Source organism: Carcharhinus amblyrhynchos, chromosome 2 (assembly GCF_965287045.1).
Source record: "Carcharhinus amblyrhynchos chromosome 2, sCarAmb.v2.hapA, whole genome shotgun sequence".
In the NCBI taxonomy this organism is placed as follows: domain Eukaryota; kingdom Metazoa; phylum Chordata; class Chondrichthyes; order Carcharhiniformes; family Carcharhinidae; genus Carcharhinus; species Carcharhinus amblyrhynchos.
Window position 1 is genome coordinate 52,663,046 of NC_137325.1, and position 22,808 is coordinate 52,685,853.

The 22,808-nt window shown below is 40.7% G+C and overlaps 1 protein-coding gene across 2 annotated transcripts in view; it reads left to right on the forward strand.

Annotated features, from left to right (window-relative positions):
• Positions 1-12,644: 12,644 nt before the first annotated feature.
• snx10b (sorting nexin 10b) overlaps positions 12,645-22,808 on the forward strand; it is a 41,537-nt gene continuing 31,373 nt past the window's right edge. For both annotated transcript variants that reach the window (XM_080205615.1, XM_080205626.1), the window contains exons 1-2: positions 12,645-12,717; positions 22,595-22,665. In XM_080205615.1, the coding sequence (XP_080061741.1) occupies positions 12,685-12,717; positions 22,595-22,665 (104 nt within the window). In that variant the 5' untranslated portion in view covers positions 12,645-12,684. The remainder of the gene's footprint in view (positions 12,718-22,594; positions 22,666-22,808) is intronic.

Here is a 22,808-nt window from a genome sequence, read left to right on the forward strand (position 1 = left end):
CATGTTCTGTTACAAGTGTATTTTGGTTTTACAGTAGAATTTTTATTTCCAATGCAATTTGTAACAAGGTTACAACTTCTTAGATTTTGGAGAAGAGTCAGTGATGTGTATTAACAAATTCTGAAGAATGTTTTGATTGCGCATTGAGCACTTTTTAGAAATAGTCGATGCTGAAATTACCTAGGCCAGTTAGCAGCTATAAAAAAAGAGCCCAGTATTAGCAGGCATTGTGATTTACCCCTGTCTAGGATTTAAATCCAGGCTAGACTGAGGGATGAAAGTTGGCCCTTCTAGCTGATTGCAAACATCCTAAGCACAATGGGTTCAGGCTGCTCTGACGGTTTATGTACTCTAATTTGGTGCAAATTGGCAATAGCAGTTGAAGAGGCCACAAAATGTTTCCGTTGAATAATCAGTTGAACTCACTGATTCTGTAGAAAGTATTCTGGGATGAGGCTGTGGCATTGGGGCAGAGTAAAATGAGCTTTACTTTGTGTTTGTCTGTAGTGTTCCTGACCTGGGAGTGTGAGAAACTGATACGGAGTGCTGAAGTGGACAGAGGTGCATTTCCCAACAGTGACATTCTCCTCTTGCTGGGGACAAAATTTAAGAAGGAAAACTGGCTTCTTGAGTGAAATGAAAACAAGAAAATGCGAGAAATATTCACCAGGTCTGGCAACATCTGTGGAGATAGGTAGACGTGAAGCTAACGTTTCAGGCTGATGAACTTTCTTCAGAAAGGTGAAAGATCCGTTTCGATGAAAGGTTACCAACCTGAAAATTTAATTCTGTTTCTCTCTCCATGTTTGCTTCCTCACCTGCTGAGAGGTTCCAGCATTTTATGTTAATATTCTGGATTGATTTTGTAACCTTTTCAAGGGCAGCTGCTTTGGGACTGAAATCAACTAGGATTATACCTGTAGTTACAACAGCGATGAATAATAAATATAGTGCACCACATTTGGAGAAAGTACATGAATTGCTGTAAGATATCACCTTTATCTCAATCAGATTTGGACTTCGGTATCATTGTTCGACGTAACTTTATTTTAGGTATTACTCAGAGTAAGGAAGCAGACAATACATTTATTGGTGTACAGGAGCAAACATTGGGATAAAAAGAAAAAATGCTGGAAATACTCAGCAAGTTAGACAGCACCTGTGGAGAGACAGATAACCTTTCACCAGAACTCACAAATAAGATCACCTTGACCGTTGCCTGACCTAAAGAATGTGGTAACACCAGGTTTTAGTCCAACCTATTTATTTGATAATATACTCACAAGCTTTCAGGGTTAGCCCCTTCATCAGGTGAATGGAGAGTTCTGGCCTCAGACAGAGCATATAAAGCACAGACAGTTTAGAGATTACTGATTAGAATGCGAATCCTTACACCTAACCTGCTGTTCAAGACCTGAAGTGGCTGATAATGTGAGTGGAAGGAGCACTGATCACAGGTTAAAGAGATGTGTATTGTCTCCAGACAGTACAGTAAGTGAGGTTTTGCAAACCCAGGCAAGTCACAGGGGTTACAGATAGCGCGACATGAACCCAAGATCCCTGTTGAGACCGTCCTCGTGTGCGGAACTTGGCTATCAGTCTCTGTTCAGCGACTCTGCGCTGTCGTGTGTCGTGAAGGCCGCCTTGGAGAATGCTTACCCGAAGGTCAGAGGCTGAATGCCCGTGACCACTGAAGTGTTCGCCAACAGGAAGGGAACAGTCTTGCCTGGTGACTGTCGAGCGATGTTCGTTCGTCCGTTGTCGTAGCGTCTGCATGGTCTCCCCAATGTACCATGCTTCGGGACATCCTTTCTTGCAACGTATCAGGTAGACAATGTTGGCCGAGTTGCAAGAGTATTTACCATGTACCTGGTGGATGGTATTCTCACGTGTGATGATGGTATCCATGTCGATGATCCGGCATGTCTTGCAGAGGTTGCTGTGGCAGGGTTGTGTGGTATTGTGGTCACTGTTCTCCTGAAGGCTGGGTAGTTTGCTGCGAACAATGGTCTGTTTGAGGTTGTGTGGTTGTCTGAAAGCAAGAAGTGGGGGTGTGGGGATAGCCCTGGCGAGATGTTCGTCTTCATCAATGATATGTTGAAGACTCCGGAGAAGATGTCGTAGCTTCTCCGCTCCGGGGAAGTACTGGACGACGAAGGGTACTCTGTCCACTGTGTCCCGTGTTTGCCTTCTGAGGAGATCGGTGCGGTTTTTCGCTGTGGCGCATCGGAACTGCCGATCTATGAGTCGAGCACCATATCCTGTTCTTATGAGGGCATCTTTCAGGGTCTGGAGGTGTCTGTCACGATCCTCCTCATCTGAGCAAATCCTGTGTATACGGAGGGCTTGTCCATAGGGAATGGCTTCTTTAACATGTTTAGGGTGGAAACTGGAGAAGTGGAGCATTGTGAGATTGTCTGTGGGCTTGCGGTACAGTGAGGTGCTGAGGTGACCGTCCTTAATGGAGATGCGTGTGTCCAAGAATGCAACTGATTCTGGGGAATAGTCCATGGTGAGTCTGATGGTGGGGTGGAATTTGTTGATATCATCATATAGTTGTTTCAGTGATTGTTCACCATGAGGCCAAAGGAAGAAAATGTCATCGATGTATCTAGTGTACAGCATCGGTTGAAGATTCTGTGCAGTGAAGTAGTCTTGTTCGAACCTGTGCATGAAGATGTTGGCATATTGAGGTGCAAATTTGGTCCCCATGGCTGTTCCATGTGTCTGGATGAAAAACTGGTTGTTGATGGTGAAGACTTTGTGGTCTGGGATAAAGCGGATGAGTTGTAAAATTGCATCTGGAAACTGGCAGTTGTCAGCATTGAGTACTGAGGCAGTCGCAGCAATGCCATCGTTGTGGGGGATGTTGGTGTAGAGCGCTGAGACATCCATTGTGACGAGGAGTGTCCCTGGTTCAACTGCTCCATGTGTGCTGAGTTTCTGTAGGAAGTCCGTAGTGTTGCGACAAAAGCTGGGGGTTCTTTGTACAATGGGTTTCAGGATGCCCTCGACGTAGCCGGAGAGGTTCTCACACAGAGTTCCATTGCCCGATACGATGGGACGGCCAGGTGTGTTTGCCTTGTGCATCTCTTTAACCTGTGATCAGTGCTCCTTCCACTCACATTATCAGCCACTTCAGGTCTTGAACAGCAGGTTAGGTGTAAGGATTCGCATTCTAATCAGTAATCTCTAAACTGTCTGTGCTTTATATGCTCTGTCTGAGGCCAGAACTCTCCATTCACCTGATGAAGGGGCTAACCCCGAAAGCTTGTGAGTATATTATCAAATAAATAGGTTGGACTAAAACCTGGTGTTGTCAGACTTTTTACTGTGTTTACGCCAGTCCAACGCCGGCATACCCACATCATGACTAAAGAATGTGCTCAGCAATTTTTGTTTTTATTTCAGGTTTCCAGCATCTGCGGTATTTTGGTTTTGAGCTTGTTGGGATAACTCGTACCAATAATCCTGGTATTTCTACCTGCTCCTAATTAAGGCAAATCAGAAAAAACCTTGCATTTGGTTTTATAATTACAGAATGCCCCAAAGTATTTTATGGACAATAAAATATTTTTGAAATATTGCCACTATTATAATGTGGTAGCCAATTTCCACACAGTAAGCTTCCACAAAAAACAATCTGATAATGAAAATCTGTTTTTACAATTTTGATTGATGGATGAATATTGGTCAGAGAATGGAATAACTCCCATGCTGTTTGAAATAGTGCTGTGGGATCCCCTGAGCAGGCCATGAGGGCCTTGGTTGAACTCTCTCCTGAAAGACGTCACCTTGCTTGGTGCAGCAGTCCCTCAATATTGCACTGAATTGCTCAGAGTGGAACCTGAACCCACAACATTTTGACTCTGTTAGAGTGCTGTGTACCCAGCTGTGGTACAACACAAACATTCGTTCCCCCCCTCCCCCCACCACCATCATCATTGTCCCACAGGCTCCTGAGACCTGTGATTATTTTCCTAGCAAAGTCAGATAGTAAGACCAGATAGGATAAATGTAAAGATCGTCAAGACAGTTAACACAGAAAGATAGTGTTTAAATTTGATTATCTGGTTTGTGGTTAATCATGTCACAAGTTGATACCATAGGCCCAATGAGACAGGCTTGCAAAGGCAGCGATAAGGAAAGGTGTCATCCCTGTTGCTCAAGGGACTTTTATTCATTGCAGCAACTAGCAAGACTGTACGTTTTGAAATCATGCCCTATATACCACTTGAATGTAAGATTGTGCTGCTGGAACAATGGATTTTCCAACCCTGATTTTGAACTTGTCATGTCCAGTAGGCTTTAATCAGTCGCATATTTGACTTTATACCTCATTGAGTTGGGTTAACATTGAGTTGCAAGAACTAAATTGGGATTCCCAAGCTAATCCTCGGGAGTTTTACCAAAAGTGGAGAAATCAAACAATCTATTTAGCTGAGGTTTGCAACACAACCCCAAATTGTGGAATATCTGTAAGTTAATTCTTAGAGTCCAGTTATCATTCTGAAAAGTCTACACAGCACTCCAACCCAAAAAGCCAATATATCCTGACTAAAGTGTATGAGGTACTAAGTGAGGATTCTGCATCTGTCTTTGTGAAAGACAAAATGGAACAGGAAAGGAGGCAGTGATATTCTGGTCTCGGAGATGTCATCCATGATCTTACTGAATGGCGGAGCAGAGAGGGGTTAAATGTCCCTATTCCTTATGCTCTTATGAGAAAGAGTATTGGTTTGAAAACTGGCTCCTGAGGAGCAATCCTGCGTATCTTCCTCAAATCTCATCTATTTCTTAATTTATCATATTTGTCCCTCAGTCAATATTTTATCCATGCTGTCATCACCTCTTTTATTTCCACCAGCTTCAAGTAGGTCTATTATGTGGTACTTTGTCAAATATCTTTTAAATTCCACAATCGCCATATCACTTTCATCATCCTTCTCCATTACTTTATCAGAGAACTTGATCAAATTAGTGAAACATAGCATGCAATCTTGTTTGGGCGTCTTTGGTGTGGAAGGGGGTCCTCACCTGTGCTGGAGAGCCGACATTAGACCTCTGGTATTCCCCAGTGTCATTGGTGGTTGCTGCTGTAAGGACGGGATCCAGAGTCCCATGATCACAGTAGCCCAGACCACAGTAATGTGGGGGCGGGCCTTGGTTTGTGAAGTGGGGAGGATACTCGGATGACCAGCAACAAAGACAGAGTTGACTCTTAGAAGCCCTCCACAACCCACCTCCCTGCATGCGTGCGCACACACACTCATTCTCACTCTCCTCTCCATATACTGAAGTCTGAGTGCCTTTGATTGAGGGACCCCGCCCTGGGGGGTGGCAGATTAACTGCAGAGTTCTATTTAGTAAAGACAGATGAAAGTCCCCATTCAGTACCTCATCTATGACTTTCACTCCATGAATTGATGTCCATTACAACCCTTAATTGACCCACCCTTCCTTGATTATCTTTTTCCTATTTATGTATTTATACAAAACTTTTTGGATTTCCTTTTTGTTAGCCACTAATTACTCTCATTCTATTTGCACCTCTTCTTCCCCTTTGTAGGATTTCCTCTGCTGCTTGCTGTTTTGAATTTGTCTTGAAGTTCCTCATTATTACTACTTCTATTTTCCTGTAACCTGTCTGCAATCTTTTGCCTCAACTCTTTTTCACCATTTGCTGGCCTACAAGATACATCCAGTCGCTGAAGAGCTCTTCCACTGTTTTTTAATTCTAATCAAATATAGTGTCCTCAATCCCTCATCTACATCATTCCTCTTCAGTATTCTCATAGTTTATTTGGTCAGTTTGGCTATCTCATTCTTTTCTTCTCTTTCTCTGTTTTCCTGAAAACCTTTTGCCATAATTTCAAGTTTCTAATCCTCTTTGAGTAAGGCCTCTGTTATTGCCACTGAATCATTATCCCGTGTGGTGACTTATTCTTGCAGCTCACTAATCTTATTAAACGTGGTGTGCATTTATGCATGTACTGAAAACCAATTTTAGGCTGCCTTGCATTTGCCTCCTATTTGACCCTTTTTCTATATATGAACTATTCTGAAGTCCCAGAAATATTTGTCTGTCCCAGTATTCTGAGTGCCTTGTTTCTTCTCCTGTTTTATCCAGTTTAGCTTGTAAACCCTCACCCTCTCCACATAGCACTGGTTCCATCTCCCTTTACGTCAATGATGCCAATTCTGTTGTTCATCTTGAACAAATCCCTCATACCCTAGAACTGGTTCCAAATCCTCAGGAATCAAGAACTCTCTTTTGCACCATATCCTCATATACAGTGCTCAGTTTTCAAGGTATTGTTTAGCTTTGTTCACTAATCTTTCCCACAACCCTGCACAGTAAAGGCTTTTCCAGAGGCAGGCATCTCGACCATTATCGAGGGAAAACCAACGTCATCAAGAGAGATGAGTCATCAGAGCAGATTTACCAGAAAAATTGGGATGGAGGGGTGAAACCTATAGAGGAAGTGACAGGAGGAGAAACATAATCCAGGTAATATAATCTTTGAATAGTTGTTTGTAGTTATCCCATTACCAGAGTCACAATGGGAGAAGTTCAAAAAATGAAGGATCAGAGGTGGATTATGTAAAGATGAGGGATGGGCTGAAGTTGGAGATTATTGCCATTCTCCATAAGAGCAAGGAGGATGTGAAGAGGAACGGAACAGCCTGTTAGACATAGTGGAGACTGATGCAAATCTTCTTTGTGATAATATCTCTTATGAGAAAGTGAGTGGAGGATAGGAATAAGCTCAGTCAAATGAGGGCTGAATGTTTAATGTTAATAGTTTAATGCGGATAAGTGTGAGGTTTTTCATTTTTGGCAGATAAAATAGAAAGGCAAATTATTATCTAAATGGAAATCAGATTCAAAATGCATTTGGGCAGAGGGTTCTGGGTGTCTTTGTTCATGAATCACAGAAAGCTAGTGTACAGGTATAGCATGTAATAAAAAAGGCAAATGGAATGTTGCCATTTATTGCAAAAGGACTGGGGTATAAAAGTAGAGAAGTATTGTTACAATTGTATAGGGTGTTATCAGACCACATCTGTGTTTAGTTTTGGTCTTATTTTGAGGAAGGATGTGGTGGCATTGGAGGCAGTTCAGAGGATGTTCACCAGATTGATTCCTGGGATGAAAGAGTTGATGTATGAGGAGAGATTAAACAGTTTGGGCTTGTGCTCGTTGGAGTTTAGAAGTATGAGAGGGGATCGGATAGAGATAATTTAATTCTAAAAGGGATTGATAAAGTAAATGTGAACCAAATGTTTCCTCTTATGGATTGATCTCGAACAAGAGGTCACAGGTATAGGTTGAGAGGTGGTTGATTTAAAACTGAGATGAGGAGGAACTACTTCTTGTAGACAACGGTGACTTAGTGGAACTCGCTGCCCCATAGTGCGTTGGAGTCTGAATCACTGGTTTCAAGAAGGAGGTAGATATGTTTCCAATAAAAAAGAAAGAGGATAAGGGATATGGAAAGCAGGTAAGGAAGTGGATTTGAGACCAGGGAGAGATCAGCCATGATCTGATTGAATGGCGGAGAAGGTATAAAGGGCTGAATTTGCCTACCTCTGCTCCTAATTCCAATGTTCTTATGAGGGTGATGTTAAGTGTTTGCTGTGTGTCAGTTCAAATAAGAAACGGTGGTTCTGGAGACAATCCTGGAGAATCATAGTAGTGTAAAGTGATTGCTCGAATTACCCACTTCGCCAGTGGGTATACAAATATCTGAAATAAATGTGCGTTTCAGCTATAATTAATATCTAGAACATCAAACTTTGTTCTAGCCTGAATAATGACTTAATACTGCCACGACACAGTGATTTTGCTGATAATTAAAATAGAAAATGCTGGGTAAACTCAGCAGGTCTGGCTGCATCTGTGGAGCAATATTTAGACATGCAAGAATATTAAGGATCTAGAAATGTTTAACTTTGTTTAACTTGCAGGAGTAGGACTTGAAAACACAAGCCCAAACTAGCCACGAGGAATTTTAAGAGAGTAGGAAAATAAATTTCATATAATTACTCAACATATGCAAATTTGGCACATAACTCCATTCGTGTTCCGGCTCTGTCCTCTTCCCACAGCACCTTGCCATAAGAACATAAGAAATAGGAGCAGGAGTAGGCCAACTAGCCCTTCGAGCCTGCCCCGCCATTCAATAAGATCATGGCTGATCTGTCGTGGCTCAGTTCCACATTCCCACCCTCTCCCCATAACCCTTAATCCCCTCTCTCATCAAAAACCCATCAACCCGCGTCTTAAAAATATTTAGCGAGGCAGCCTCCACCACTTCAACGGGCAGAGAATTCCAGAGATTCACCATCCTTTGAGTGAAGAAGTTCCTCCTCAACTCCGTTCTAAACCGCCCCCCCTTTATCTTGAGGCTGTGCCCCCTAGTCCTACTGTCCTTTCTGAGCAGGAAGAGTCTCTCCACCTCTATCCTATCCATCCCATTCATCATCTTGTACGTCTCAATGAGATCTCCCCTCATTCTTCTAAACTCTAACTGGTACAAGCCTAGTTTATTCAGCCTCTCCTCATAGCTCAACCCCCTCAACTCCGGCAACAGCCTAGTAAACCTCCTCTGCACTCCCTCCAAGGCCAAAATATCCTTGCGTAAGTACGGCGCCCAAAACTGCACACAGTACTCCAGTAATCCAATCCCAATTTCTGCCCATCCCTAATCTTTACATGGTCCATCTCTGAAAGAACAAGAGACAGATGGCCCTGCGGGCGAGGTGGGGGATGTGAGCAAAAAAACAAAAATAAAAGTCAAGATGGAGGAGGAAGGTCACGGTCTAAAGTTGTTGAACTCAGTGTTGAGACCAGAGGCTGTAAAGTACCTAATTATAAGCTGAGGCCTTGGGCTTCTCTGAGTATTCAGCAGGACAAGGACAGATATGTGGGACTGACAGCAAGATGGTGAGTTGAAATGGCAAGCAACAGGAAGGCTGAGGTCATGCTTGGGCGCTGAGCAAGTATGCTATACAAGTGGTCAACCAGTGTGCATTTAGTCCCCCCAGGCTAGAGGAGACTGTGTTGGGAGCAGTGAATACAGTAGACCAAATTTGAAGGAGGTGAAAGTAAAACGTGACTTCACCTGGGAGAAGTGTTTAGGGCCTTAGATAGTGAGGAGGTAAAGGGGCAGATGTTATATCTTCTGTAATTGCATGGGAAAGGGATGGAACTGTAACATGGATGGTTATGTGTCAAATTTACTTATGCTGAGTAATTATATGAAATTTATTTTCCTAATGTCTTAAAAATTCCTCTGGCTAGTTTGGGTTTGTGTTTTCAAGTCCTACTCCCGCAGTTTAAACACGCTGAGTTAAATATTTCTAGATCCTTAATATTCTTTCTTAAGTCGCACCCCATTCTAATCTCACTTTCTCCAGTCTTTCCGAATCAATCAGCTTTACTCATGGTTTGGAAAATCACATCTGACTACATCTCAGTTGGGAGGTAGCATCCTGGCTGGGAGAATATATTGGTAATCAGAGAATGCAACAGTTTCTTTTTGCCAGTGTCAGTCTAGTCTCAAGTATTCCAGGTAATGTTCAGCGTGGATTATATACATGATCCAAAGACATGCCTTTTGTGGATCCTAATCTCTGATCATTTTCTACTTGGTAAGAAGTCTTACAACACCAGGTTAAAGCCCAACAGATTTATTTGGTAGCAAACGCCACTAACTTTTGGAGCTCGTGAGGACGGCCTCAGCCGGGATCTTGGGTTCACGTCACACTATCTGTAACCCCCATGACTTGCCCAGACTTGCAAAATCTCACTAACTGTCCTGGAGACAATACACATCTCTTTAATCTGTGCTTAATGCTCTCTCCACATACATTGTCTGTATCTTTAAGACTTCATTAGCTGTAAAGACTCGCATTTCAATCATTATTCTGTAAATTGAGTTTGTCTTTATATGTCCTGTTTGTGAAAAGATCTTCCACTTGCCTGACGAGGGAGCAGCAAGCGCTCCGAAAGCTAGTGGCGTTTGCTACCAAGTAAACTTGTTAGACTTTAATCTGGTGTTGTGAGACTTCTTAATGTGTTTACCTCAGTCCAACACTGGCATCTCCACATCATTTCCTGCTTGACCAGTGTAAAATATGTCAATGTCTATATCATTCAACACTGTGGGCTGAGTGATTTTGATTTATTTTTGTCACATGAATTAATGTACAGTGAAAAGTGCTATACAGACAAAGATACTGTTCATAGAGAAGGAATGTAATGTTACAGTCATAAGAAAGATTAACTTAATGCAAGGTAAGTCCATTCAAAAGTCTGACAGCAGTGGGGAAGAAGCTGTTCTTGAGTCAGTTGTTACGTGACCTCAGAATTTTGTATCTTTTTTCCCCAAGGAACTGAGGCAACTGGCCTGGTGCTTGCTGTACTGTGTAGCATTTTATCTATAAGGAACAATGCTGAGATTCAGCAGAGCTAGCCAAAAGTGGAAATTGTTATTCAATTAATCTGGATTGATTTTGATTCCAAGTATCTGCCTCGAAAGGGTAATATACTCATGCATTCTCACCCAATTTCTCCAGATGTTGTGTGACTAAAGGATGTTCAAAACATTTTAGTTTCTATATTTATAGCAGGGTCAAGCATAATGGAATGGATATTGCACGTGCACCTTGTGTGGAGGTGAAGTTGACAGAATTGTTGAATCATAAAATGATTTTCCAACAAAGTCGGCCATTTGGCCTACCCTATCGTGCTACGTTCTCTGCCAAGTACAACTCACTGAGTACCACTCAGCTGCCTTTTCCCCACAGTATGTTTTCTCAAAGAAATTATTCAGTTTCCTTTTGAAAACCATGATTACATCTGCTTACACCACAATGTCAGGAGATGCATTCCAGATCCTAACCTTTAGCTGCACTTTTTTAAAAATCCTCAAGTCACATCAGCTTAAATTGATGTCTTTGGTGCTCAATTCTAATGGCAACAGGAATGTTTCTTGCTTCCAGACCCTCCAACAAATTGAACTCTATCAAATCGCTTCTTAATATTTAATCTATTAATGTAATTGAAGTTTCTCTCAAGGTGCAATATCTGTGAATACATGTGCCTATGAGCTAACCGGATGACTCAAGTAGGTTTTCCGGCTTTGACGATGAGGGACTTTCTCATCTGTAGTAATCACTTGGAATTTTTAAAGTGGAAAAGGTAGTAACTAAATGTTGGTTAACTCAGTTGGCTGGACAGCTGATTCATGATTCAGAGTGATGGCAAAAGCATGAGTTCAATTCCTGTACCAGCCAAGGCTATTCTCAACCTTGCCCCTTGCCTGAGGTATGGTGATCCTTGGGTTAGATCACCACCAGCCAGCCTATGGTCATCTGGAACCATGGTGACTTTAAAAATCAGAAAAGTGATGCCAAAATCAGAAAAGAATAAACTTGTTAGTTGCATTTTTGATCAATCATGGGATATGAAATTGGTCAACAGCAGTAATGCAAAGCAGAACAATAGGAAATTTGCTGGCCTGTTTTTCATTACACCCACTTTTCTGTTCCTTTGACTTGACTTAATGGACGTTGAGTGAAGTGGATTTTACAGCAATCTGACGCTTCATAATTTTTTCATACTAATACCAGCTTTTTATTTCCAATTTAATTTCACTGAATTAAAACTTTCAAATTGCTGTTTTTGGATTATTAGTGCAGGTCTCTAGATGAGAAACCTAGTAGCAGCTATTACACCATATTACCGAGAATATGTAATGATGGAAATTTGCATTATTTGGGAACACACATACCCTTCTCTACTCTATTTTAGTGATGTTTAAAGTAACTTTTTAAAAACTGATTTTCACCAATTACCTAGCTTTTTTGGCTATAACTCTTCTCTGGCATCTGTAGAATATGTTTGCTGTAAAAAGTAAACAAAAAGGTTTTTTAACTCAGCAATAATAACACTTTTTTTAAATAAACACGATTTTTCACCATGACCCTTGCATTTTTTTTGGAAGTGAGTTTAAATTCCACCTGGTGTTTTGTCTGCCTGATTGTACAGTAATAATTGGATATAATAAACTGGAATGCTTTATCTTCAGTGCAGTATTGTGAAAGTTGCTAATGTAACCCTGTGACTAATTATGGAGCCAACTAAGATGACCTTTCAAAGAATGAATGATCTGTATGACCATTATTGTGTACATATAAATCTCACATGGGGCTTCACAATTGTGAAAATTGACAAATAGCAACCATCCGTGAATTTAGGACAACTAAACACATCTTAAGTTAGAATTATTTCAATTGAACATTTGCTAATTGAATACTTAGTAAATCATTAATTGTTTCTAAATTGGAACTATTTGATCCATTAGTGTGCTAATTTCCACAGCTAAATAACAGCAACTTCCTTTTTTTTGTAGTGTTTCAATCAACAGGATTTTTTCAACAACTTTGTTTTTATTGAAATTGTTGGTTAGTGTGATGCTCCATTGAATATTTGCTAAAATAAGGGTATAAATTTCTGGCAAATGTTGAATAAATAAAATAATACTCAAAGAATTAGACAGATTATTTAGTATGCTTCTAATGATTGCATGCAACTCACTTAGACTGAATAGTTGGCAATCATTGCTTTTTGCCTCAGTCATAGATGGAACTGGTGGACGTGGAGCATGACTTACAATGATAGCAGATCTCCTGATAGCTACAAAGCAGGTCAGTACAGGAAAGTAGATGTTTATTTAGAAAGGACACATTTGTGCATAGTTCTGTACCAACATGTCCCAACTTACTGAGGGGAAAGATCAAAGATGGAAATTCCTGTTTTGGTACATCTAATAACTTAGATTTTACTTTTGTTTCTTGACTGGTTTGGAGAATGGAAATTTCCAAAGGACATTAAAAAAAAGCCAATCTGAATGATTGAGAGGTTGGAAGGATTGCATTGAGGAATTATTATGTAAATGAGGTATCTTCTCTGAAAAGGGGGATATATTTTATTTTAGGACAATTGTTGACAATGACATAATTCGTCTTGTACAAAACAGTGGTAGCAAAGGACGTGACTGCCAGCTGCTTTCTCACTCTGATATTGTTTGATTCTCAAACTATTATCATTCCCATTGCTACTTCTATTCCTGATCTAGAGATTATAGTTTTAAAAGCCACTGTGCCACTGAACAGAGATGGCAATGGGATGTTTGTGACTATCAGTCTCTCATCAGTCACATTGACTATGAGCATTTAATTTGATAAATTGGTAAGAACGATTGCAGGGTTTTAAAAGAAAAATGATAATTCTAGATGTATTTGAGTGCATTGCTTGAATGGTATGTTGGATTGTGCTGAAATAAGAGCAGCAGTTGAGTATTTCTGAAGGTCACAGTTATTGAAAAGACAGCTGCATCTTTGGAAGGGCTATTCTAATACCAAATTATTTAAAGCCTGTTTGTCTAACTTCACTTATTTTTAAAGATTCATATCTTTGCTAAAACCTTTTTTTAATGTCTTTTCCATCTTGCTCCAAATTCTTGGTAGTCAGTAACAGAGAAGTGGACACTTTGTTAGGGGTGATGGGACTGGGTGGTTTTGAGGGAGTTCCCCTTGACCGCGGACAGGGAGGGAGGTTGAATGTGCAGAATTTTAATTTCCCCGTAGGATGATTTGACTTGCGGAACAGCATGCTGGAGTTCCAGTCACTTTAGTAATGTTGCTGAAAAACAGACTGTGGCAGAAAAGGGTAGTAACAGGTTTGGGCCTGTTCACTTTTGACAGGTCACTTTTGAATGATTGGTGATTTCCTGGATTGGTGACAGATCCTTGTTTGTTTTGATTTCTCCCAGAAGGGTATGTAGGGATGGGATTAATGCATGTGTGTACATGAGTATGATGCTTTTTGCTTACCCTTAATACATAGCATAACAATTGAGGCAAACAGCCTTTTTTCCCTTCTGGTTCCCATACCAGTTAACTTTCTGGGCTCTTGGGATCTGTGCTACCTATGTGCAAAATCAAAGGCAGCTTTATTTTGTTGTCAGACCGCAAGGAATTTGGTTGAGGCCAAATGCTCATTCATGCTTTACTGTCTATTAGATTTTCATCTGACAAATTGGATGAATGCAACCCAGATATCAAAGGATAATATTCTAAGCTATTCCTCCACATACTTTATCAGTTGGTTTTAATGCACATTAAGGTTTTTTAAATGATGACAATATTTATGTTAGAATGCACTTCTGATAACAATTTTGTTTTACAGTTTCTTGTCTATTATAAACACTTAAAATGTGGTTAGTACTATTGCCTCTCAGCACCATGATTCTGGGTTTGATCCCCAGCTTGGGTCACTGCAGAGTCTACACATTCTCCCAGTGTCTGCGTGGATTTCCTCTGGGTGCTCCGGTTTCCTTCCACAGTCCAAAAGATATGCAAAGGTGCATTGGCTATGCTAAATTCTCCTTCAATGTACCTGAACAGGCACTGGAGTGTGGCGACTAGGGGATTTTCACAATAACTTCATCACAATGTTAATGCAAGCCCACTTGTGACACAAATAAATAAGTACATGTGCAATATTATCTGGCTATGAGGAGGAAGATGCTTTGTATAATTTTATTGAACATACAAAATTAGGTCAATGTGTGCTGGTATCTGGAAGGAATATGCAGGACTGAATATTGTCATTTTTGCAAACAAATTGTGATATTTGGTATTTGTGTAATATTGCAAAGCTTTTTTTGTATACCTATCTATATCGCTCACATCTGCACTTGTGTGAAATTCAGAACATCACTGTTTGTAGATTTTCAGTCATTGAGGATAACCTTCTGACTTTTACGCAAAAAATAGTGCTGGGTTTTTTAAACGACACACTTAAATAGATTTAAATTGTTTCTGAATGAATGCAGGGGTCAACTTCAGACCCAATTTATGTTCATTCTGGACACTTGCAAACCTTTTTATTCTGATCATACAAACTGACATGTCACATGCATGTTATTAAAAGTCAACATAGTGGATGGATTTTATGGTCAGCAGTTGCCCACAAACGTTCTATGAGATTTTGGACTGTGGACTGGAACTTAGTGATTAGAAAACCATTTTGGCACAGCTAAGCCTAAAGAGTAAGCAGCCGTGCATCTCCTTAAGCAATCAAGTCGAAGTGCTCTTCCTGAGGTGGTACTGCACTGTAGATTCTAATAAGCGATCGAACCAGGAAATGTTGGTTAACATGGCTGATTCAATGTCAAACCATAACGAAAGAAGGGATTGAGAGAGAGAAACAAAAAACTCAAATTTTAATGGTAAATTGTTTTTGTTTTTGAAATTTCCAACAAGCTAACATCACAAAGAATGAGACCTCACATTTGTGAAATTTTGCAATGCTTTTATTTGTTGGTAATTAAGACTTGTCATATACTGTTGAAGAACTTGCTTATAATAGAATGGACACACCTTAACATTTTTAGCATGGTTAGTTGGGATCTATCAGATGGAAATAGCAACTTCCTGGCATTCCAATGTTGAGCCTCTTGGCAAGAGAGCAACATGGCACAGCTGGAGTACTGTGTGCAGTTTTGGTCACCGCACTTGCGCAAGGATATTTTGGCCTTGGAGGGAGTGCAGAGGAGGTTCACTAGGCTGATACCGGAGTTGAGGGGGTTGAGCTATGAGGAGAGGCTGAATAGACTGGGCTTGTACTTGTTAGAGTTTAGAAGGATGAGGGGGGATCTCATTGAGACATATAAGATGATGAAAGGGATGGATAGGGTATAGATGGAGAGGTTCTTCCCGCTCAGAAAGGACAGCAGGACTAGAGGGCACAGCCTCAAGATAAGTGGGGGGGGGCAGTTTAGAACAGAGTTGAGGAGGAACTTCTTCACTCAAAGGGTGGTGAATCTCTGGAATTCTCTGCCTGTTGAAGTGGTGGAGGCTACCTCGCTAAATATATTTAAGACGTGGGTAGATAGGTTTTTGGTAGGCAAGGGGATTAAGGGTTATGGGGAGAAAGTGGGAAAGTGGAACTGAGCCACTTCAGATCAGCCATGATCTTATTGAATGGCGGGGCAGGCTCGAAGAGCTAGATGGCCTACTCCTGCTCCTGTTTCTTATGTTCTTCTGGAGGAGCAGAACACATTGCAGCAACTTCCTGATTTGCTTGTTGACTGTGTATATGTGGTTGCTGTTCATTTAACCCTTCAATAACACTGACAGCTGGTAAACCTTGATTATTTTCACCACAAAATTGGAATATTTTGATTTTCTCAAAGCTGGCAGTGCAAGCATTCAAAAGCAAAATAGTGTAGATGCTGGAAATCTGAAATAAAATCAGAGTGTGATAGAAATACTCTGCAGGTCAGGCAGCAGCTGTGAATGGGGCAGAGTTAATGCTTCATATCAGAGATGACCCATCTTCAAATTTTGGCGAATGTTATGTTTTCTGCTTTCTGTCACATCTAAGATACTTAAGGAAAGTTCACTAAACAGGGGATATGGACTAGAGCAGGACCTGGGATATTTGGGGTCTTCTGTCCAGATAAAACAAGTGGATGTAGTTTGGTTACTTGACTTCGGGAAATTAATAGATGATTTCCATGTTGCTGATGAAGAACAAGAAATGAAGTGGCAGAGTCAAATAATTTGTATGTCCTGAAGTTTTAGTTTTTAAATCTATTTTCCTAGTGACCCATTTACTATTTTGTTACTTCTGTGTCTCATACTAAAAGATTCTAGGAGACTCGACACATCCCACTGCAATGTCCTAGGATTTGCAGGCACATAATGGCAGCAGAAGTTTAGTGAAATTACAACATGTCTCCTGTATGTCAAGAATAGATAGCCAAACGATCCCACAATCATCTGATTAAAGCAAAGCCCTGTAGCTCTACAATATCCAGTTGAGAATTGTGGTGGACCTTGGGAAACAAACTTGCAGAGGAGATGCACATGAATGCATGTGACAAGGTTGAAATGTTTTACAAGTCTCTGCCAAAAGTGCCAAGTGGATAATCCACTTTAGCTTTCTCGGGAGGTCCTTCCTCTTATTGATGACAATGGCCAGCCAATTTTGGTTCAGTTTACATGACCATTGGAAGCACCATTGGCTATCATTCTGAAGGTTGTCTGTGCCAGAACTCATCAGACCTACTCCCAAACAACTTCTATTAAAGTTATCACATATCTCCAATGTGGAAAGTTGCCAGGTAGCTCCAAGGGGAAAGCTTGAGTAACTTGCTGTCACCCTCCCAACCTCTAATCGGTACAATAATTGTAGAGACCACATTGCAAGTCATCTTGGTGACTATTTTCTGAAGTGTATTTGTGTGTGTTTTACTGCAGCATTTGAAATGACATCTGGTTTTGAGTGTCTAATGGTTGTCTGAATAGGAATTTCCAATGTTGGTTCTGCTTTTCATTTTGCCTTGTCTTATTTGCAGTGGTGGACTGATTACTGACAACACAGTGGTTATCGTTTTTGTCTTTGGTTTTCGATAGTTTTGATGCTGGTTAACCTTTTTTTTCTTGCTTCCTACTCTCTACTTCTGCTATTTAAATAACATGCTCCAGAGTCTTAGTTGGTTTTGTGAAGAATTGCATATTGTCACCAGATTTATAACCATTTTCTTTGTCACACAATTTCTGTGCGGATTTTTTTAACCTTTAAATCTGATGGTTGCAACTTTTCTGTCTCATTGAGCATGCCTGTATTAAATTGGCACGATTGGGGAGCTGGTAGTATGATTTGTTCCTTCCGGAATAATAGTGCACCCCCCCCCCCTGCCAAACACCCCAAATCCCTTGGACTGTGGCCTCTTTTAGAATGTTCCTGGCTTGACAACATCTTGAGTCTGTTGTTCTACTGGCGTCTGGTAACGATTTTAGAAAAAAAAGAAAGGCATCTAAAAAATTCACCGTTTTTATTAGCACAACTCCTTCCCTCCATCAGCTCAGTGAATACTGGGGCCTATGTGTTAAAATGTTTCTGGAATTGGAGGTGATTCCACAGACCTCTCCCATGTGAACATCTGACAAAAGGACTATTAATCTGACAACTTTAAGCCTCCTTTGTTTTTGCAAAAATGTATTTGTAAAATATCTGAAAGGACATTACAGACATTTCAAAATGATCATCACACATGGCGCAATAATATTCAGGTTTTCTCAGGTTGCACTCTGAGGTACTTCAGTACAGGCAAAGACATTTCAAAATGGTCATTTCAAACGGTATAAAAATATTTAATTTTTCAAATTGATTAAATTGCACTCTGAGGCGCTCCAATATGATTGAAATACATAGAATATTCATTTTATATATTCAGTGTGAGTCATACAGCCTATGGGGGTTCTATACACCTCTCAGTTCAATGTGGCTGAAAGGTTTTGGATTGCGACCCTAACTATTGCATGTCTGTGGCAGCTGCCCCAAGCTTTAGTACATCCCTCAGCACGTTGTCCTGGGCTTTGGAACGTGCCAGTCTGTAACACTCGACCAATCAGCTGGAGGATCAACAAATTTCAGGCAGACCGAAAAGTCTCTCACTGAGTTGATGATCTTCTAGCAACAGCTGATGTTTGTCTCAGTGTGTGTCCCTGGGAACAGCGTATAGTAAGAAGTCTCACAACACCAGGTTAAAGTCCAATAGGTTTATTTGTAGGTTTGCAACAAATAAACCTGTTGGACTTCAACCTGGTGTTGTGAGACTTGTTACTGTGTTTACCCCAATCCAGTGCTGGCATCTCCACACCATAACAGCCCAGAGTCCTGCGTCACAAGAGCTGCTCAGGATGCTTCTTGATTAAAAATCGCATCATCGCTCCAGATTTTCTTTACAAAGGCGCATTGCTCAAGGAGGTAGACAAAAGGTCTCTTCCCCAACACAGTCAAGGGATCAACCAGTCCAGTTTCCAAAGGACATGGTCTTGTTCTTGCTGTCATTTACTTTGGCACCCAAGGCTGTTTTGAACTGGTCGCAGATGTTGATCAGTCTGCGCACTGACAGTGGATCTGATGGTGACATTGCCCTTGTACAGAGAGACTTTGGCCTGTGCCTCTGCTGCCTGGGATCGTCACTCCTCTTAATGCTTGCATCATTTCTGATGGACTCAGATGTACACAAACGAGAGGGAGAGAGAGGGCCCTGCTTGACTCCAAATGTAATTGGAAAGCTTTCTGATTCCTACCTATTGATTGCAACAACAACCTCCATCGACTGCAGCCGGCACAGATTCTGCACGTTTTTCTGGAGTTGGGACATCTTCCCCGTCTTTCTTGCCTTCTGAACACCTTTTTTGAGGATGAAAAATCTTGTGATGTTCTCCCTTTGTTGCTTCCCGTCAGTGTATCAGGGACTCGAAGGAGGATTTCACAGTACTCCAACTTTGCAATGCCTGCAGAGTTCCTTCGCATTCTCTGGGGCTTCCATGCAATTGCATATGCTGCAAAAAGTTATTGATAAAATCTTTAACATGCTTGCTGCAAAGGCAGACACTGCCTCTTTTATGGTCTGCTTTAGTTAATATTCTCCTCTTATCACATTCATTAAACATTTAAAGTCCATTGGACATAATTCTCACTCCGTGTTCGTTCGACATAAGTTACCATACTGTTGAGTGACTGATTCTGGTTTTGGACCTTTTTAGTTGCATTCTCCATTTTATCTAGCTTGCCACAACTTTTATTATGAAGTGAGATGGCATGTTTGATGTATGGTTGATTAGGTGTCTTTATTCATCTGTCACTTTCTTAACATTTATTGTACGTGACTGCATTAGTTCTTTTAATAAGTCTGAACAGATGACGTACAAAATTCTAGAAACTGGCTTAACTTGTTCCAGGACTTTCAATTCCAGACTTTTTAGTCATACATCAAATTTATTTGCTAATTAGCCAGAGTTAAATTTGTTAAGATTTACCCTTGGCTTCCTGTAAATGATTACTTCATGGCTAGCTTAAGGATTGTTTGTTTTGTTCTGCAGTGATTCTGCAGTATATGCCTTTTAGGTTTTGCTACTTTCTGTAGTCATGTGCTCCATTTTACTTACTAATTTGGTTCTGACAATGATCTCAACTAAAATTCTACCTTTAACAAAGCTGCTGTTCACTGCACCTATCTTTTCACATCAGACCTTTAAAATATTGATCAGTACTTTCTCCCTGAGGTTGAACTCTGGTTTGAACACATGCCATCTGCATGCAATCTTCTTTGATGTGATGCAATCCTGAAATTTGCCTACATAATTACTATTGAATATTGGACGCTACAATGGTTAGCACTGCTGCTTTATAGCGCCAGGGACTGGGTTCAATTCTTGCCTCGGGTCACTGACTGTATCGAGTTTGCATATTCTCCCCGTGTCTGCTTAGACTTTCTCCGGGTGCTCCGGTTTTCTTCTATAGCCTAAAGATGTGTGGGTTAGATAGATTGGCCGTGCTGGATTAGCAGGGTAAATATGAGGGGTTCCGGGAATCGGGCCTGGGTGGAATTGGTCGGTGCAGACTCGATGGGTCCAATGGCCGCTTCCTGCTCCGTAGGGATTCTATGATTCTATGAATTCACTTCAAAACATTGTTTCCAGTTTTTATGCTTTTTCTTCTGGTCTTCTATGATGCAGGTGTTTTAAAACTTCCAATGCTATCCAGACCTGATGTCTTTGTAAGTTTGTGTTTATGTGATGTATTATGCGTGGAGGGATTTGCTGATAGTTTGTGAATAGCATTTCACTGAAGGTCATTCAGCATATCTATTTGAACTGTGCACATTTTTTTTTCCTTCTTGTCCCTTTTCTTTAGAAAAGTCCCTGTTCAAATGCTCTTAAAGGATAGTTCCTTTTTAGAAAAGTGAACTCTATAAAACTCTCCCACTTGGTTCTGAGCAGAAGTTGGGAGCTGCTGTAAAACACACAGGAGCTGCTCCCTGTGTTTATATTAATCAGGCACCCTAACCTGATGTCAGATTCCTAAGCCTATTGCAACATACAGATGTTTATACTGTGGAGAACTGTGTACTTGGGGTCATTGACACTCCTTTTAGTGTAAAAGCGTCTTTTGATGATTTTAGTTTGTTTTCATTTCTTGAACTGGGTAAGTTCAGAATTCTGTTTTCTTTCTCATCGGAGTGAGTGAGCTAGCTTTACCTTTCTGCTATTGGCTCCTCAATGTTTTATCACTCTGCGCTTCCATAGCCTGTAACTTTGGGCTTGTAATTTGCTGTGGCATCCACTTTTAGACATGCCCTTGCATTTTTAGCTCTTTAAAACTCTTGCATGGCAGGATCCTGACAGTGTGGGCGATAGTATCATAGCAAGGGAATCCGACCATCTTGGACCCAAGCGAATGGGGCAAACAATCGTGTATTCCTGTAACTAGAATGATTGAAAGATTCATAGAATCCCTACAGTGAAGAAGGAGGTCATTCAGGCCATCAAGCCTACACCAACTCAGCATCTTAACCAAGCCTCCCGCCTGATCTCCACAACCCCTAATCCCCCTAACCTACACAAGGGGCAATTTAGCATGGCCAATTCACCTAACCTGCACATCTTGGACTGTGGGAAGAAACTGGAGCAACTGGATGAAACCCACACAGACACAGGGAGAATGTGCAAACTGCACATAGTCACCCAAAGCCAGAATTGTAAGGCACTAGTGCTAACCACTCTGCTTCAGTGGTGCCTAGAAGCCACATTATCACATGACCCTGTCGATCAACCTAATCAAAAACCTCAGGGAAAATCTTCATCTATAAACACAAATCCATAAGCTCTCTCCTAAATAAATACTAGGTGGCTAATATGAGAAATTATCCTGCTCTTCCAGCATCTGAGCTACATTCCCTCCAAACACACTGCCTGTTATTAAAAAAAATCCCTCTTAAAATATCATTACATTATGCTCCACTTGAACCTCCTTCTACCTTTGCTCATCTAAATCTATCATCATGTCCCTTTCATCTTTTCTTCCTCAATTGTCTAGTTTTCCCTTAAATCCATCTATACCATTCACTTCCATGTCTCCCTGTGGTAGTGAGCTCCACATTCTTAATACCCTTTGGCTAACAAAGTTTCTTCTGAGCTTCCTACTCTTGATTGTTAAATGATCAGTGCTAGGATTTGAAAAAGTGTAAGTTAGAGTGGATAACATCCACTGTACTGTACAGAAAAGCCAAAGAAAATAAATACTGGATTAAGAGAGAGAGCCAAAGACAAAGGAAAAGTTAAAAAAAATATATATTTTCCAATGATTCATAACCTGAGGTTGATTGACAGTAATTAAAATTTATCATGTTGTCAAAAGGATTGAAATGGACAGGATTTATTTTTCTGTTATCAGAGAGTTTGTATCTTCATATTGTCCATGATTAGTGAGTGTATTTATGTGTGAAGTTGGTGTGTTTTCTTACCATCAGTGATTTGTCCCAATTTAAATACTTTAAAGCTTTTGTAAATTTCAAAATAAAGGTTTATTATTAATATTATTACACTTGTCCTGGAGGTTTTAATGTGATGTCTGACACACATTTCCTTCCTTTGTATCTTTGTGTGTATGATTTAAAAATACAATTACTAGTGGTAATTATTTCAGTCTCTTTTATAGCAGGCCTGCAGTTTCTTTGATGACTTAAAGCTTTGCCTGAAGTGGAGGACTTGTGAAGCAGAGAACTCTCAGTAAGTTGGAGGCTTCTTGTAGTTGAATTGCCAGCAGCTCTTCTCGCAGTGAACTTGATGATGGAAGGGGTTGGCATTGGGGAGAAGCTTTCTCAACCTTTCAAGGTAGAGCTGTATATTTGGCTGTGTAGTTGTCTTGTAGC